We start from the raw sequence: 19,869 nt of genomic DNA on the forward strand, positions 1-19,869 counted from the left end.
ATTTTGTATGCACGCATATATATATTATACCCGAATAACACATATATAAATTATACCCGAATAACACATATATAAATTATACCCGAATAACACATATATAAATTATACACGCATAACACATATATATATTATGCACGAATAAAACATATATAAATCATGCACATTTAACACATACACATATATATTTATATATTGTCGTAAAAAATATGCCAAACAAGTGATATACACCAAATACGGTAAATGGATGAAATGAAAAAAAATATGCTGAAGGAGTTGGAAGAATTAAATTAAATTATTCGCAATTCACGAAATGTCGAAATATTAAGTTTTTTTTAAAAACCACGTATAATATGGTATACACATTCGCATGATTCGTACGTTTATGTATATCTTCTGTATTGCAGTAAAGTAATCACACTGATAAAGACAATTCTTCAGAAAAACAAAAAAAATAAAGGCAAAATAAAGCAAAATAGGGCAAAATAAAGCAAAATAGGGCAAAATAAAGCAAAATAGGGCAAAATAAGGCAAAATAGGGCAAAATAAAGTAAAATAGGGCAAAATAAAGTAAAATAAAATAAAAAAATTCTTTTCAAGTTAACAGTATTTTTCTTCTGCTTATAATAAAACCCATTTTCTCTTTTTATAATTATTTGCACTTGAAAAAAAAAAAAAAAAAAAGAACATATATATATAGCCTAAAATGAAATAAATTAAAATTGCACAATAATATTGGGGAAATGGTAGCTACAATAACAATAATAGCAATGGTCATGAGATGAAAATTAGAAAATGGCAAAAAAACTAAGGTTACTTTTTACATTCCTTTTTATCAATTGAAAAGTATTCCATCAAAAAATATAAACGAAACTAAAATTTGTGCTTTACAAATGTACAAATTATGAGTGCAAAAGAAAAAAAAAGGAAATAAAAGAGAAATAAAAATAGGAATAAATCCATATATCGATAAAAAGAACCTTGACAAGCATTATATATATATATATATATATATGCTTGTTATGCATAACAGTTTTACTAAATACGTTTAACGCAAGCATGCATGGTATGGGAGTATTCATTTATTTTATACACATGTAAATTAGCAATATTAACTTTTATGCATGAATTAAAAAAAATTAAAATTTTGAAGTTCAAAAAATGAAACAAAAAAAGTGACACAAAATATTGTAATATAGTACGACGAAAATAGTTATTTATTAAACCATTGTACATATGTATATATATATATATATATATATATATATATATATATATACACGAAATAGCCAATTATCAGAACATTGCACATTTTACGAAATATTCCTCTACACCTTTCTTATCAAATGAAGAATTAATATTGAAGTTTTTTTTTTTTTTTTAATTTGATTTTATCTTAGTTTTTATCATTATTATTTTAAATATATTTAATTATTTATATTATTTATATATTCCTATATGTATTGTTCTCAGCAACATCTTACATTATCATATTTAAGAGGAGTGTACAAATCCTGAAAACATATATTTATTTAAATCGTATTAATACTTATATATATGCGCGCTAATGGTATTTTTCACTACCTCTATATAATTTAATCCGTAATAGGATAAGAATTATTCTTGTTATTTTTTTCATATTTTGTTTAATAATTTTACAGTTTATTTTATATCATATCATTTATCTTCCGTATATATAAACCCCGCATTTTCATAACGCATACTTTAAAAAGGAAAATAAAACCAAGTGTCACCAAACATGACATTAAAATACGATGACGTTAAAATGTGATGACATTAAAATATAATGGCGTTAAAATGTGATGACATTAAAATATAATAGCGTTAAAACATAATACCATCAAAATTTAAGTGTTTTTTAAAACTCATAGAATAATAACAAAATTGTTAATATAATTCTTGTAGAGTTTTTTGTGTGTATACCTAGTACAACTAATTTTAAATGTTATGAAGAATCTTAATTCAAAATTTATGGAAATATTTTAAAGAGATTAATTTCTACGCCCACATTCTTAAGGTTGAAGCTGCATTTATACGTTTGAATACACATATATATATATATATATATATTTATATATGTATGTATATATATAAACATTTTCGACTTTATTGAAGAACAAAGAAATAACCCTGATTTAAGGTTATATTGACAACTGCTTAAAGGAACGAAACATTCTGAATTGACTTTATATCAATACAAGTTAATTTTACTTTAAAACAACTTATATGAACAGACGTAATTCATCATTCGAAAAAAAGGAAAAAAATAAAAAAAATTAAAGGTATTTATTATATTTTTATTAACCTTCTTATCAATAAAAAATAGGTTATTAAAAGTTTAGAATTTAAGGTCATGTTAAATATCGTTTTATTTGATTTTTTTTTCTTTTTCATAATGGTATAAATAAAATATGAATTATGGAATTAAATCGTTTTTTAAAGAGTATGGTAGAATATATATTTCCCTATTTCTATTTTGTGCAATTTTAGATTTATATACAACACGAACATAGAAAAAGGGGTGCATAAATTAGACTATATATTCATATATATATACACACGTACACATTTACACATCAATAACTATGTATACCTACATACTCACAAGCGTGTGTATATTTACTTATACAACTACATGATAACAATTTAACAACTACTATTTTGGTTAAATACTGTTGCTGCATTTTTTTCACATTTTTCCTACCATCTCCTTTATTTCAAATATCTGATGTTTTAGCTATTAAATCTAATAACTATTTTTACAACTTTTTCATTAACCAAGGCTTAATACTATTCAAATAATAAAAAAAGGTAATTCATATTTAAAAAAAAAAAAAAAAAAATTGGTTTACAATTTTCTTTTTTTGCGAATAGTAATAATAATATAATGTTACTATATTAACATTTTCCCTTTTTTAATTAAAATTACACATAAAAAAAAAAAAAAATACACTTTTTATTTTATGGGTCCGGGCTTATGCGTTGCACATTATGTATACGATTTGTTGAACCTTTTCTAAAAAATTCTGTTCCATTTGACAGGAATGAAAAAAGATAATTTTAAATATGATTATTAAATATATGACTGTATTTACCTAATATTCAATAAAACTAATTGTAGTAAGAACGAAAAATTCGTTCCATTGATCAATATACATTCCTATGAAATTTTTTTAAATTCGGTAAAAAAAAAAAAAAAAAATATACATATATATATATATATAATATCAAATTGGGAAAAACGTTTATGATAATAACAAAAAATATGATTACAATTACAATAATAAAACATAAAATTAATATATATTTTGTGCATATGTACATATATTTCAACACATAAGTATAGGTATAAGAACAAATAAAAAAAATATAAGAAAAAAATATAAAAAAATAACATTTTTTTTGTATTCATTTAATATTCTTTTTCCTAATTCCTTTTTTAATCGTCACAATTTAAACTCAAAGTATTTGCAAATTACAATTTTTGCTTTTTTCCATTTTTTATTTTTATGTTTAGTACTATAGATAATACACAAAGATCTGAAAAACACCAGAAAAAAGAGAGAAAAATGAATACTTTCGCATATATTGTACTTACATGTACATAATGAAAAAAAAAAAAAAATAAATAAATTGAAATAAAATAAAATGAATGTATAATATCACAGCTTTGTTTTTATTTTGTTTTTTCTTGATTTATGTTTTGTTTTATTTTTTTTTCGTTTTAGTAAAAAGAATGTACAGTATCCAATAAGCAGTGAGCTAATTAACACACTCTAATGTTCCTTTTTTTTTTTTTTTTTTTTTTTTCAGTAGTGAGTTTTTTATTATAATTTTTTCATGATAATAGTTATAAAGATTTTTAATGTTCCTTTTTTCTTATTTTATCATTTTCTTATTTTGTTTTTTCCTAATTTAACCTTTTTTTTTCCCCATATTTTTTGCGTATTCCCCGTATTTTTACTTTATGATTATATTTTTTTATCCTTTCCTTTTAATCAGTTTTTTTCATTTTTTCCCCGTGTTTTTGTAATTCTATATCTTTTTATTCCCCAATCCCTTTTTTTGTTACCTTTTAAATATTACCATTACAATAGAGGAATCGTTTAAGAGATTCGTGAAATTATTGCGTACTATTTGATATATAATCAAAATAACAATTACATATATAATGTAATCTCAATATAGCAACAGCTGTGAAAATGATACATGATGATTTAAAAACAAAAAAAAAAAGTTAAGTGAACACATAATGAAAATTGAAGTTAAGGAACATTTAATAAATATTATGTTTAATAATAATGCGCATGTTAGTAATCAACAAAAACGATTTAATGGAAATGTTGAAGATATAATAGTAACCTATTCAGGAGCTTTTATGAATTTCACAAAACAAAGGTGTTATAATAAGTATAATACTAAGGCGATCTCGGCTACGTCTATTAGTGAGCTTTATATTTTTTGCGTTTATCCGAATATCCATTTAAAAAAGAAGTATTCCTCATATATAGTGGAAAGTAATTATCAAATTGTAATGAGCCAACGACAAGTTTTAATTATTAACTTATTTGTTATCTTTTTTTTGTTAGAAATTAGAAAATATATAAAGGAGATTTTATTACATTTCATAAAGAATTTTTTTCTATTTTTTGTAAAGACGTATCTATTAATTTTTTGTAACTGGAGTAGTTTTTCTGTTTTCTCCCATATTTCTTATATTCACCTTTTGCTTCATAATGACTCATGGGACACATTTAATTTTACGAAATATGTTTTATTTTTTAATTGTGTACAAAAATTTAATAGCAATGTTGTTTCATTGAAATATAAGAATAATCATATTTTAAAAAGTATAAAGAACAAAGACAACGAGAAGAAAAATCATATAATTCAATATAAAAATAGTAGCTGTGCGCTAATTATATTTTTACTATCAATAAGAGGACGGAAAGATGAGAAAATTAAAAATGCCCTTTTTTATTATATAGAAGAGAATAATTATACGAAATTTGACAAAAATAGGATAATCGAAAAAAATAACCATATCAAGATCAAGATGATAATGATAATAAAAGTAACAATAACAGAAATAATAATAATATATTACGTTAGCTTAGTAGAGAATATTCTTTTTTTATGCATACCTATTATAAAAAATGTGCATCATCTTCTGTATCATCACAAAAATACAAAATTGTTTAATACTCAAGAATATTTACCAGTAGAAAGGGAAATGCGTATTATAAATAAATGCGGGAAAGCTTTCCTTACAAATTTTTCGCAGATATTACATTTTTTTTTGTGTGTAGCTATTCAGCATTATATTCCTCCCGATGGTCATCAATTTGCTCGCCATTTTAAATTAGATAGTATCATCCATTTTTTGATTTTGAAAGTTGTATTACATAGTCAGAACCATTTTAAAATTAACGTATCTTATGAACATACATTTATAACTCTACAGTTAATTGCATATTTAACAGAAATATGTAAAAAGGATTTCCCCTTTTTTGCTACTAAAGTATTTTGTATGATAAAAAATTTGAAAGAAGGCAGAATGCCCTTTAGTGTAGAACGCAGAAATAACAAGATAAGTAAAAAGGGGAACAACAATTGCAACCACAGCAACAGTAGCGGCAAAAATAACAACATTGGTAACAATAACATTGGCAACAATAACATTGGTAACAATAACATTGGCAACAATAACATTGGTAACAATAACATTGGCAACAATAACATTGGTAACAATAACATTGACAACAATAACATTGGCAACAATAACATTGGCAACAATAACATTGGCAACAATAACATTGGCAACAATAACAGGAACAATATGAGCATATATATGAACTGCGAGCGGAAGGTGCGATATGAGGAGATGTTCAATCTTAGTAAAAATCGCCACAGTTATTTCAGAAATCAGTATAGGCAGTCCGGAAAAGTAGGAAAGAGGACATGTATGAACATGATCAGAGTGAAAAACGGTAAATTGGCTAAAAAATTTATGTGTGAAATGACCCTCAAAAATTCTTTAGAATATAAGAGCAAAGGTGAAATTAGAAACAGTGAAGAATATAGTGGAAGGAATGATCATAACAGTAATACCTACAGTAGGGAAGGAAACGAACATAATCATCGTAGGGGAAGTAGAGATAGTGGACAGAATAGCGAAAAAGGTAGTGGTAGCGAACAGGACAGTAACAGCAAGAAGAGTAACGGTAATGAAAATAATTACAACAACAGTGGAAACAATAATAACAAAAACAGCAATAGCAGCGGTGGCAATAATAACAACAGTGAAGGTAATGACAATGATAATAGCAATAATAACGATGAAGACAATAAGAATAACAAAGGAGAAGACGACTTTGTAGGTGATGATAAGAGTAATGATGAACGCAGCAATAACGATAACGATAATAATGAAGATATTAATGTGGAAGGTAATAATAATAAAGGTGAAATTAACGTGAATGGAAACGAAAATAAGGACGCTGAAGGAATTAATAATGTAGATGCTGGTAACAGCACTGCTAACTGTAAAAGCAGTTCACGTAGTAGGAGTAATAATAATAATATTACAAGTTGTAATGACAATATATGTAATCAGAGTAATGTGAATATCACGGATGAAGGTAGAACAATAAGCAGCAGTAATAAGATATGTGATGAAAGTGACAACAGTACTAAAGAACACAAACAAAATGGAGAAGATAAGGAAAAGAAAAATTTAAAAATTACCAAAAGGATGCTAAAAAATCTATCATTCATGTCATTTAATACAGGATTATTAGAATATAAAATATGTGGGATTTGTATTTATCAAAACCCTCCATTTATTTCAAGTAGACTTCTTCATATTCCTTTTGCTTTAAAAAAAACAAATGCAGATATAATAGCTCTACAGGAAGTATATGACGAGAAACATGTAGAATATCTTAAAAGTAATTTAAATTCGAGTTATCCTTTTTGTGCTAGAGATAATTATTGCAGCGATATATTTATGAACAAATTTATCGGTGCAAATAAGGTTGATGGGAATGAAGAAAATGGGCCCAGAAGCAATATTGTAGAAGGTAGCAATAAACAGGGTGGTAAAGGTGACGATAAAAATGACGAAAAAAGTTACAGCAAAAATGATGGCAAAAGTTACAGCAAAAATGATGGAAAAAGTTACAGCAAAAATGATCGCAAAAGTGACGTTAAAAGTAGCGACATTGGAGACGACAAATGTAGCAACAGTAGTATCATTAATAATGCTTGTAAAAGGAATAGTCTAAATTATTGCAAGAATGGGGGTAAAAGGAACAATCCAAATATCAGTAACGCAAACATGAACAGTCGAAGCGGCGTACAAAGAAAAGAGAAAAATTGCAAAAAAAAGAAATATTTCGCCCTACATCATGGCTTGTTAGTATTTAGTAAATACCCCATTATATATTCTTATTTTCATCAATTTAAACATGTGACATATTTAGAAAATTTATTCGGAACTAAAGGATTTTTAGAAGTAGTTATTGATGTTCCATTTTTCAGTTACATTACTCTGGTCAATATGCATTTAGCTAGTGGTGCTGTTGACACAGAATCAAAATATATAGAAAAAGTTAGAGATTTTGAAATTAAACAAATCATGAAAATTGCTAGAAATGCTGAAAAAAGAAATACAATACCAATAATTATTGGTGATTTAAATGCTGCTCCTAATTTGTGTCCAAATAATTATTCTTCTTTTATTAAAAGAGGATGGAAAGATGCATGGCTTTATGCTAGGAATGTCAAAAAAAAAAAAATAAAACAAGTTTTAGCTAAACCTCTACGTCAATTAAAAAGGAGCAAAACACCCGTTATCTCTCCCAACTTGTATAACCAGTTTGATTGTTTACTCCCGGCGGATAACAAACAAATTGGATACGAATTCGTTTATGAGAGCGGTGGAAATGATGTTGACAAGAGGATCTACAGTTTGAACAAAAGTGATGATAGTGCCAGCAAATATGGAAACAAAATTGGTAACAAAAATGGTAGTAAAATTGGAAACAAAACAGATGGTTATGGTACTAATGAGGGGTGTATTTATCTCGATAGTGGATCTAGCGATCATGATAATAGCAACATTGACTGCTGTCAATGTGCATTAAAAAGTATCTATCTCGAAAACTCAAGGGAGAAAAAAGAAAATAGAAAAAATAACAAGTCCATTAATAATAAATCTACTGCTATTTTCCTCGGTAAAAAGAGAAGTAATAACAACAGTGAAGAAAATTACAACAGTGAGAAAATTGTAAAGAGTGGGGAAAATTACAACTCAACTTTTTACGCCAATTCGGCTAAACTTTTGTGCAATAATTGCAAAAATCCCCATTTCCTGAACTTATGTAATGACGATAGCAAGCAGCTTAGGAAGAGCGTAAAAAAATGCGAGCTACATGAAAACAACATAGTTTCACCAATAACATATTTAGAAACAAATAACTTTAAGCCATGTGCAATGAAATTTGAAAGTTCTTCTGTTAATAATGATAATAGTATGAATAGTAATAATAATAATGTGAATAATACAATAAAAACGGGAACATACATGCACTTTAAAAAGCTTAAAAACGGCTTCTGCGTAGTATGCCATTACAAAAATAAAGAAAAATCCAATGAAAATAGTAATACGTGTTTTCTAGGTACTAGTTTATGTATTTGTAATAACAGTAGAGCAATAAAAACTATAGTTAAAATCAAAAAAAAGAAAAGAAAATACTTTAATCATATAAATGTCAAAAAAAAAAAAAGATATAAACAAGTTAGAAGTACATACAGAAAAAATAGTAAAACGGATAATGTGGACATAAAGTTGAATAACATTAACAATAACGAAAATTATTTTTATTTTAATGAGATTAGTTGTAGTAAGAGCAACCCTATTAAAAATTTCGTTTCTCATTTTTCTAAAAATAACGATTTTCCTAATTACGACATTAAAAGTGGTAAAAGAAATTTGCATGCAACTAGTACATTTTGTGTAGCAAAGTTAGATGAAGAGAAAGAAGGATGTTTTCCTAGTAGTGATATAAAATATAAAGGATACGATAGTGAGGATATAAAGAACATATCTACGGATGTTATTAACACATGCACATGTATAAGTAGTAGCTATACTGATATAAGCAAAAATTGCTTAGATATCAGAAACAGCAACAACTACACAAGTGTAGACTATATAAAAAAGGGTAAGGATATTTGTATGCGCAGTATACCAAATATTAAGAATGAAACAAGACCATCCAATATTTGTGGGAACATCCACCAAAAAAATGATAGCATCAGGACACAGAAGAACATACAAAGGTGTTCTACTTGTGATATTATTAAATGGGATACTAAACTTAATAATAATATTGTTTATAATAAAATCAGCTTGTTCAAAAATAATGAAAAAAGAAATACTTCAAATGAAGTTATGACAAAGTACTACGAACAGTCAGATTATTGTGCAGGTAAAAAGGAAGAATATTATAACAATTTCAAAAACTGCACCAACAATAACAGTGATTATAATTTATACTCAAGTGATATTTCGAGCGACAGCAATCGTTCGTACACGGATCTGTACGATGATGAGGAGGAAGAAGTGGAAGAAGAGGAAGAAACGGAAGAAGGAGAAGAAGTGGAAGAAGGGGAAGAAGATATGAACGATTTAAGTGACACCAATTGGAATAGCTCAAGGTGTTTTATCAGCAAAGTAGATTATACGAACAATAAGAAAGGACTAGTAAGTGAGGTGGAAAAAGGGTATACATATTCAGATGCTACGAACAGAGTAATAAGAAAGAATAAAGAAAACGATATATTAAATGGTGAAGTGTTTGTTAAAAATGAACATAATGGAAATATGAGAAGGGACTTAACAGATGATGTACCCATTACTGAAAAAAGTGGAGTATTAGGGAACCACGAAATAAAGAACGAAGATCATTACAAATGCCATTACAAAGAGTGTTATAAAGGACGCTTCAGAGATATTACCAATTCACTCTGTTGTGACTCATATAAGGAAGGTAATACTACCCTCACGCATATATATAATGAAAACCCTCAAAATGGTATATACTCTGAAAAGATCAAAAAAATAGAGAAAAATAATTCTAGATTGAATAAAAGCTCTTCACATGATGAAGGACAAGAAGGCGTAAACTATATCAGGACTAATTATCAGGATAAGGAAAAAAGAAAAACAAGTTTCTTTTTGAGTAAAGAACAGGAGGAACAAGAACAAGTACAACAAGAGCAAAGAAATGAAAAAACGGAGTTTGTGTTACCCAGAAAGGTAGACGGTTACAATGGCAAGGACGATGACAGTGTCGTTAGTCATGCCGATTGTAGCGATAATAACAAAGTCGAAGATGTCAACAAATGTATTACAAACACTGATTCTATTAATGAAGATATAAATGTTGTAATAAGTACATCTAACGCAACCAACGATGCGAACGAAGAAAATGCAAGTGTTAACACAAACAAGAAGAAGAAAAAAATATCTAAATTTGCAAAGAAAATGAAATATATAAAAAAAAAAATTTTCTGCAAGTTCATGAGGAGTTACGGAAGGTCCCACTACCATAAAGGTGAAAAAAGACTAGAAATTAAGGAAGATAAAAAATATACATATTACAAAAAAGGGGAAAAAGGAAATGACCAAAAGAGCGCTTTGTTTTGTACCGTTAATGGAGAGGTACAAGATGGTCAGACTGTATATCCTCAAGAAAAGGAAGCATCGAATGTCATGAGGAATGATGAGATAGATCCTTTCAATAATAATAAAAATAGAAGAAATATAAATGAACAAAGTAAGAAAAATGCAAGTTGCAATAATTTTCTATATTTCACAAAAAAATGGTATAATCATAACAGTGAACAAGTGCTAAAAAAAGATATTTTCTATTTTATCAAAAAATTGAAGTTTAAAATTACAGAAATGTTAAGACACACATTTAATATTTATGAAAATAATTCTAAAAATAGTATGAGTGATGAGGAGCAATTTTTATTATGTGAGAAGGAGGGGAAGCACGAAGAGCAGCCTACGCAAAATGACAGAAACTATGTAGAGAATTTTCACACGCACAAATCGCCAGGAAGCATATTAGCAAGTAGCACATTAGAAAGAAATGGATTAGCAAGTAGTGGAGTAACCAGTAGTAAGTTATCGAACAGCAAGTTAGGAAGAAATTTTACTAAAACGTGTGATTACTGTGTTCCACAGAATGAATCCCCCAAAAACAATAAAAAGGAAAATATATTTAGACGAGGACAAAAAAAATCTATGTGCAACTATTTTTTTAGAAGGAGCAAGAAAGGAGAACAGTGGTTTGGAAGAAATCTAATGAAAGAAAAAAATAATTTTCATAAGGAAAAAAAATTTAATATTTTTCAGAGTACAGGACGAGGAGATATATATCATAATAATTTATATGAAAAAATAAATCTTAAAAAAAAAAATAAAATTTTTTTTAATGTGCAGAAAGATGATTCTCTTTCGTGTGATGAATTTACATGGGATCCTTTGAACCCTTTGAATTTAATCGGACCACATTCTAGATGTAACGGATTAAGGTGCGATTACATATTTTTCCCTCCAATAAATTACAGAAAGGATAAAAATAATAAACAAAATAAAGAAGACAATATAAAAGTTCAGAAAAATAGTAATATTAAAATGAGTTACAATGAACACCTAATAAGGAGTGACAAAAACCTGAAGACGAACGCTTTACCATATGGACAGGATAGTAAGGAAGGAGATGATCATGCACACTCAGGTTTTGTTTGGAAATTGCACAGCAGAAGTGATAAGGGTAGCAAATGGAACAGTGGCAAAATAAATAGTCGAAATTGCAGTAATAAAGAAAAGCCAGAACAACGTAACATTAAAAAATATGGAGATCTAAAAATTCTGAAGCATTATTATATTAAGAGTGCAAAGATATTATTTAATGAGCCCTCAGTAATGATACATTCTCACAGGTATTACCAAAATTTCAATTGTTGCTACTCATTTTGTATGAAAATAAGGAATGTTCATTTTGTAACGATGTCTGATCATTATGCTATTAAAATTGATTTACGACTCAAAAAAAATCATCAATTGGTATAGAACAATTAGGGAAAGACACACACTGCGGCCTTTTACTTTTTTAGCTCCTTTTACAACACCATTAGTGTATACTCACTATATACTTATACAAAGTACTTGCTAATATATGGGTCTCGAACAATTTTATAACCTTCCACAAGTTTTATGTGTGCTATGTTTTTTTCTTTTTCTTTTTTTGCATTGTGTACCCGGTCTACACTTAATTTAATTTTTTTTTTTTTTCGCTGCATTGTGCTCTCTTTGGTTCACGTGATATAATTTTATCCTTATTTATTTTCCTTTTTATCAGTGCACGTTTTAAGTATATGATGTACAGTTTCAATTATTCATGCAATTGGTGCGGCTTACCAAAATAGCCCAGTCAAATATTATTAAGTTTGTAAATTGTTTTTGTTTTTCTTTTTTTTTAAAGCACTGTTTAACATAATTTTTTTTTAACCAAAGAGATTATATTTTGTAAACGCAAAAATATATAAATGCGTATTTTCTTATTTTTTTGCTTTCTCACTTTTTGCAATGTTAATTATGTATATGTATTGTATATTCCTGCTTATATATGTGAGTGTATATATATATGTATACATGCGTATGTATCCCCATATATATGTAAAATGGTTCACGGAAAGACAAATATAACTGTGCATATATATTCTTTTACAGTTTTATTGAAGATTTATTTTTAATTATTTGAATAATATATTTATAAGAAGTTAAGCAAAAGGCACCTCTAAACGAAAAAGCAAATTTATAGTTCAAAAGAACAAAAATATGTGTATTAAATTTCTACAAAGGTGTGAACTTTAAAATGGAAAATCAAAAAATTAAATAGAGCATGATATTTAATAATTAATAAGACCGATAAGCGCACAAGAAGGCAAGTACAATGATACGCCCATGTATGCTTATGTATAGAGTAAACGCATGGTCTTATGTACTGCCTTATGTAAACGAGAGCCAAAGGACTCTTCGTACAGCTCACATAAAAAAGTAAAAAAAAAAAAATTAAATTAAAATAAATTCATTAAAATAAACTATATAAAACAAATAAGCACAATAAATAAACAAAATAGAATAAGCATAATAAATAAAATGAACAAAATAAAATGAAAATAAAATTTGGTGAAATAAAAGTAATAAATAATGAGGGAGTAATGAAAAATGCATGATAACAAAATAAAAAGACATCCCAAAATACTCTCTTTATAGTGCTCACCTAACTCTGCAAGAATATAACTACTTTTTTTCCTTCTAATTAGCAACATTTATTGGATCTACACGATCGAAGTAGGAATCTGTATACATTATGTGTACCCTCTGACGGTTGTATATGAACATGTATTCATATATATATATAAACACCCGTATATATATATGTGTATATATACATACATATTTATACGTGTATATCGTCATGTCAGGCGCAAGGCCCACATTTGCAGTCCTGGTATAAGAAAAACTGCCTTCTTCTGAAATCTGCTTATTTTTTCGTATTCGTTTCCTTCATTACATTCTACAGTTTTATCATGCACAAGTTCTATGTTATCGTGGAACTGTGAACTCTTTTGTTTAATTGCCATTTTTACCTGTGCACTATCATTTAGGTTACTACGTTCATTATATTGTTGTTCATTTTTTATACGTTTTTCATCTACAACAGGATCCAAACTGTAAGTCTGTTTCTTCAGTTTGTTGACTTCATCATCCCGTTTGATAAAAACATCATGAATATATAAACTATCGTAAATTTCTTGAAAATTTTTTCCTTCTTCTAATTTTAATACTTGATATTTAACACATATTTTCATGTTTGTTATTTGTTTAAAAATGTTATAAAGTCGTTTATTCCTTTTCTGCTCTTCCCCAGGATTTCCCTCATCATTATATAAACTATTTTGACTAGACTCATTTGTGGTGCAAAAATCCAAATTTATTTTAAATAATACATCATTTGATATATTATAAATATATGTACATTCTTTAAATGATATTAAAACGTACTCAAATTTCAAACTAAGCAAATTATCACTGACTGACTTTTCTGTCTCCACTATTGGCACATAGAAGACAATTGCGTTTTTCAGCTTTATATTATCATTTATGCTTTTTTTAATTTTCACTCTTGAGCTTTCTTCCATATTATAATCAGCACCATCATTGCTGCTACCACTGCTACTACTTCCAGTACTACTACATGTATTTCCCCTTTGATCGATAAAATTTTCCTCATTGGTACTCAGAATTTTATTTTCACCATCCACGTTCTTTCTGCTTATACTGTTCATATTTTTTGACGAGTCCGAAATGTATGTAATGTGCGTAATGGGCATAATATTGTCACTTACACCGTCCTCCTTACCATTAACATTAATGTAATTGCTGTTTAATATATTAAGACAAATATTTTCTTTTATATTTTTCGTTATAACGATTTCTTGAATATAAGCTTCAGTTAGGAAGCTTATCACTCCCCTATTTAAATAAAAGTATTTCTTTATTGGTATATGCCCCCCTTTTTTTAAGTTCACACTATGCTGAAAACAATGTCTTTCGTCAGTTTTGTCACTTCTGCCACTTTTGTAACTTTCATCTGTTTCTTCTGTTTTGTCTGCCTCTTCCTCAAGGGGTTTGTCATCCCCCTTTTTCTGAGTCCCTTCTCCTTTGTAGTATTGAACTAGCCGCCTTGTCTTTCTTTTTGAGTAGGCCGAATCTTGTCTGTCACTGTGGTACCGATGACCCGACTGTTCCCCCATTTCTGCTTGTACATCGCTCACCCCCTCATATTTATGCTTGTTGTTATTCAAATATATTAGGTATTTGTTTAAAAGAAAATTTTTCAAATGCGTCTGAGCTTCGTCCGTTTTCTTCTTCTGATAATTGCACTGTTCACATATTCTCTTAAAATCTTCGTAAGTATATGGTAATATTTCCTCTTCAATAACACTATTTAGAATTCTATGAACAACAATATCAATATATCTCCTAATAGGTGAAGTAAAATGTATGTACTTACTTAAGAGAAGACCAAAATGACATGAATAATTTTTTTCTCCCTCTACAAAGGGAATATAAATAGCTTCTTTATAATATTTCAAAATGTTGTAATGAAGACACAGCAGTTGATTTTCACTTAACACTTTTTCACATACTGATAATATATCATTTATTGTGTTATTATTTATGTTAATCATTCTGTTGATTTTGTTGTATGTACTATAATCAATAATATGTAAAAAGTTTTTCTTTATTTCTTCCGAGGAGTTTTCATGTATTCTCAATAATCCTAATCTCTTATTATCAAATATTTTATTAGCAACTAAAAAATTTGTTAAAATCATCATTTCTTCTATTAACATATGACTTTTCTTTTTATACTCAATTTTTTCTAGATGTACATTTTCCATATTTGTTTCGTTTAACAACTTTTTAAATTTCGGTCTTTTTAAAAATTTTTCAATAACATACATATCATCATTACCTTCGAATGATATATACTCTTTTGTCATTTCGTCTATATTTATCGGTTTGAACTCCTCTGAAGAATTATCATTATTCGAGTAGGTGTTGGGCAAAGCAAAGAGCAAAGTTTCTGTTTGATAAATGTTTTTCCTTCCTGTTTTCTCTTTCAACATTCTTGATAATAAATATAGTCTAAATATATCACTCCCTATCTTAACTGATATATTATGCTTATCACAGATATGTTCAAAATTGGGTATAAAGTAACTTAAGTTTAAATCCCCTCGAACTAATATTTTCTCCTCAATGCACTTAGCACTACGGTAATTACTACCACTTCTGCTATTACTACCACTTCTGCTATTACTTTCACTTTCGCAATTACTGCTACATCCAATAGTACTATTAATGCTTAGATATATGTCATTTATATAATCTTCCACCACATCGTAATTCAACTTATACTTGCTTTTAATTAAACATTTCTTTATATCTACACCTTTCAACATTTCTCCTACAGATATATCATATGGGTTTGATATATTGTCTATGAAGAAAAAGATCGAGAAGGATAACTTCTCCCCTTCAGTGTTTAAGGAGCAAATGTGTTCACTCAAAATTGATGGAAGCATATGGATTACCCTACAAGGGACGGAAAAGAGAAAAATATACATATTAAGGTCAATATAACAAAAAGAAACAATCCATATAAATGAAGTTACACCATATAAGTAATGCAGTCATGTAAATGCATAAATGTGAAGGAGAGATTGCGCCATGAGCAAGTACAATGCATAGGAGAGCACACAGCACTGGCAAAAAATATATATTTTTTTTATTTTTATTTTTTTTTCATATTTATATTTTCATATATTTTTTTTTTATTTTATGATAACTTATTTTCGTATTATCTTTTTTTATCTCAAATGAACACTCACAAATAGCTTACATTATGTCCATATATATGGTATTGCAAATTTTTGAGGCCAACTTATCATAGTATGAATTGGGGGAAATAAAAAAGGAAACATCTGAAATATGTACTCCTATTTTGTACTGAAATTTCTTTTTCGAATTTTTATCAGTCTTCACAAATTCAATGGATAAAGCATCATCCAGATCTTTTGCATTCAAGGGGTCTATGGTAAATATGTCCAAATGAGTAATTATGTCCCTGTTTTTTAATAAACATTTGATCATGTATTTTTGTATACTTCTATTAGTTTGCTGAATATACCTCAGATATGCTATTTTTTTTTCAATTTGGTCGACGTAGCTCTTGCTCCCTTTTCCTTGGCTATTATTATGGATATCACTACTAATGCTACCACTACCACTACTCACACCCTCAAAATAATTTGCAAGTGGAACGAAAACATTTTTTCGATGAAAAAACGCGTCAAAAATTTTATCCTGCACAATCATCTTAGATTTCAAATAGGACATGTCAGTTTTTCCATATATATGAAAATGTATTTTATAGAAATATATAAAAAAATATATGATACCAAACAAATTCTTTTCACTACCTAAAATTGTACTAATATTTCCTAATGGATTAATTTGATTCTGTTCCCACTGTTTAAATTTAACCAAAACATATAAATTAATTTTTTTTTTTTGCAGATGATACAATATCTTATTTACCATAAAATTGGATGACTCATATATGAAGCATGGCAACCTAGCATCAACCGATTGTAATTTTGCAAGCAATTTTTCGCTACTTCTTTTTTTTTCTTCATTTTTATATATTTGTATATAATCAATCTTTTCAATATTGGGCTTACTGATTACATGTTCCTTATCACACTTATAATTTACGATATCACTATCCACCTTATTACTAATTAAAACTTTTGATGCAGTTCCATTTTTCAACTTATTTGATATATCCTTTTTCCCAAATGTATTGTTTATTTTTTCTTTAATATTTAAATAGTTCAACGTGCAAACAATTTCCATACTTCTCCTTTCCACGATGTTAACAACTCTGCAAAAATTACCCGTCTGTTCTTCTTTTTCTTCGTTTTCTTCGTTTCCTCTATCTACTCCCCCCTCTTCCTGTATCCCTTCCTCCCCTTTCATTCCATTTGTATCAGTATTCTTTTTACGATTCACTTGAATCTGTTCATTTTCTTTCTCTTCAGAATCTTGAAACCTTTTTATCTTTCTTCTTTCCGCATAAGCATATACTAGATCATCATTCAAGGCTCTATTCCTACTAATATACCCATATACATAAAAAAAATTATTTTTAGAACAACCTAACGATTCTTCATTAACAACAAAACATTTATTTGTATCAAATGGTGAAACATATAATACTCCCTTAAACAATTTATTTTGTACATCTTTGTCACTACCTTTCTGTAATTCCAAAATTTTATTTATTTTTTCATTTTCCCAATATTCTTCATACTCCACATTTATGTAACTCTTCTCTATAATTGCATTATCCGTAGTTGGAACTAAAATTTTATTTTTTCTCACTTTCAAAGGAACGGATTTTACTTCAGATGTATTCTTCCCATGACTACTTTGATGTTTTTCCTTACTGTTATTATTTAAATCTGTATCACTACTGCTTAACAGTTTATCGTTTTTCAAAATGTCCTCATGCATCCTGTCAACATTGTTCTGTAGTAGTACCCCTTTTTTATTACATGTACTTTCTATGCGTTCATTCTCTTTATAAATTTTATTCTCAACCTTCTTCCCCTTAATCTGCACTTCATTTAGTTGAAGCACCTGTTCTAATTTTTGTTTTTCTCCTGCTCTTTCTTCGTTAATCCTTCCCAGAGTCAAACTTTTCACGTAATGTCCATCTCTGTTCAAACATTTTTCTGACTTGTTTATTCCCCTTGAAGATTTATTTCTGTTTAGTATATGATCATCTACAACTTTTAAATAAACATCCTTCCTTTCTAAATATTTCTTTTTTTCTTTCAAATATTTTTTATCATTTATATTTTCATTTTTGTTCCTCACATTATTATGGATGTGGTTGTTCAAGGCGTACATTTCATTTCCTTTTAAAAATGTTGATTTTTTACTAACGCATTGTACGCTTGTATTTTCGCTACTACTAACAACTTTATTATTGCAATTTCCTTTTTTAATATTTTCCCCCACCCGTGCTTCCTTTTGAATGCATATATTTTTTATAGTAGCATTTTCATTTATCTTCCTTTCAGAACAAATATTTGCAAATACCTCCGCATACTTGTCCAAATTTTTGATATCTTTCTGTTTTATTTTATTAAATACTTGTTCATAAAAATTATTATCATCTTTTTTAATGTCATAAGGAAAAATGGCTTGCTGTTTCTTCTTTTTATCTACATTACATTTATTTTCCTCGATCTGAGAATATTTCTTATTTTCTCTTTCCTTCTCCAATTTAATTTTTCTTATGATTTTTATATTTTCATATATTTTCGTGTAATAACAGCATCTTCTAACATTTTTTAATAAAAACATATTCCGCTCTCCGTTTCTTCTTGCCTTTTTTCGTCTTTATTTCGTTTCTTTTAACCTTTTTTTATTTTTATTTTTTTTTTTTTTTCACACTTGTATTGCCTTTATATAAATCATTTTGTTGTTATATTAGTACAAGAGCAGTTAGACGGTATTATATATATTTTTTGATGAATGATACGATGTTAATAAGAAATATATATTAAGCCTAGATTTACCGTACCTATATATTTATACACATATATACACAGGGGTAAACTCCACATAGCGCGGCATAGTCTTAAAAATAGGGGTGGTTTTTCAAAAACTCAAACAACTTAAAAAATTAAAAAGATAAAAATATAATATTATATAATGATAAAATGATATAATGATAAAATGTAGAAAATATAAAACGTTAAAAGGATAAGACGATAAAAGGATAAAAAAAAGATTATAAAAATTTTTTCTTTGAATTATTCAAAAATAAGTTTAAAGCAAGCAAATAAATCTATAAAATTGAATTAATATTTAAAAATCAAACTAAAAAATGTAAGAGGAATATTAAAAAAAAATAAATAGTTCGAACTTATACATATGTATATGTATATATATATATATTATATATATATATATACATAACACGTATATAATATATGCTTCAAATTAAGCATATTCTCTTTCTTTCGCTTTTTTCTGTCAAAATTTTCATCAGTATTTTTAAAAATCAACAAACTTTTTCTCATTTGTTTTTTTTTCTTTTAACAATTTATTCACAAATTATA

General features: G+C 27.5%; 2 protein-coding genes across 2 annotated transcripts; one reads left to right on the plus strand and one right to left on the minus strand.

Moving 5' to 3' along the window:
- Positions 1-4,270: 4,270 nt before the first annotated feature.
- On the plus strand, positions 4,271-12,169 carry PmUG01_07017500 (conserved Plasmodium protein, unknown function; the record flags this gene model as incomplete). The annotated part of the gene is made up of 1 exon (XM_029003903.1): positions 4,271-12,169. The coding sequence occupies one exon, from the start codon at positions 4,271-4,273 to the stop codon at positions 12,167-12,169; it is 7,899 nt and encodes a 2,632-aa protein (XP_028860646.1).
- Positions 12,170-13,578: 1,409 nt separating this feature from the next.
- Positions 13,579-19,108, minus strand: RNaseII (exoribonuclease II, putative; the record flags this gene model as incomplete). The annotated part of the gene is made up of 2 exons (XM_029003904.1): positions 13,579-16,267; positions 16,575-19,108. The coding sequence occupies 2 exons, from the start codon at positions 19,106-19,108 to the stop codon at positions 13,579-13,581; spliced, it is 5,223 nt and encodes a 1,740-aa protein (XP_028860647.1).
- Positions 19,109-19,869: the final 761 nt, after the last annotated feature.

Source organism: Plasmodium malariae (assembly GCF_900090045.1).
Source record: "Plasmodium malariae genome assembly, chromosome: 7".
Taxonomy (NCBI): Eukaryota; Apicomplexa; class Aconoidasida; order Haemosporida; family Plasmodiidae; genus Plasmodium; species Plasmodium malariae.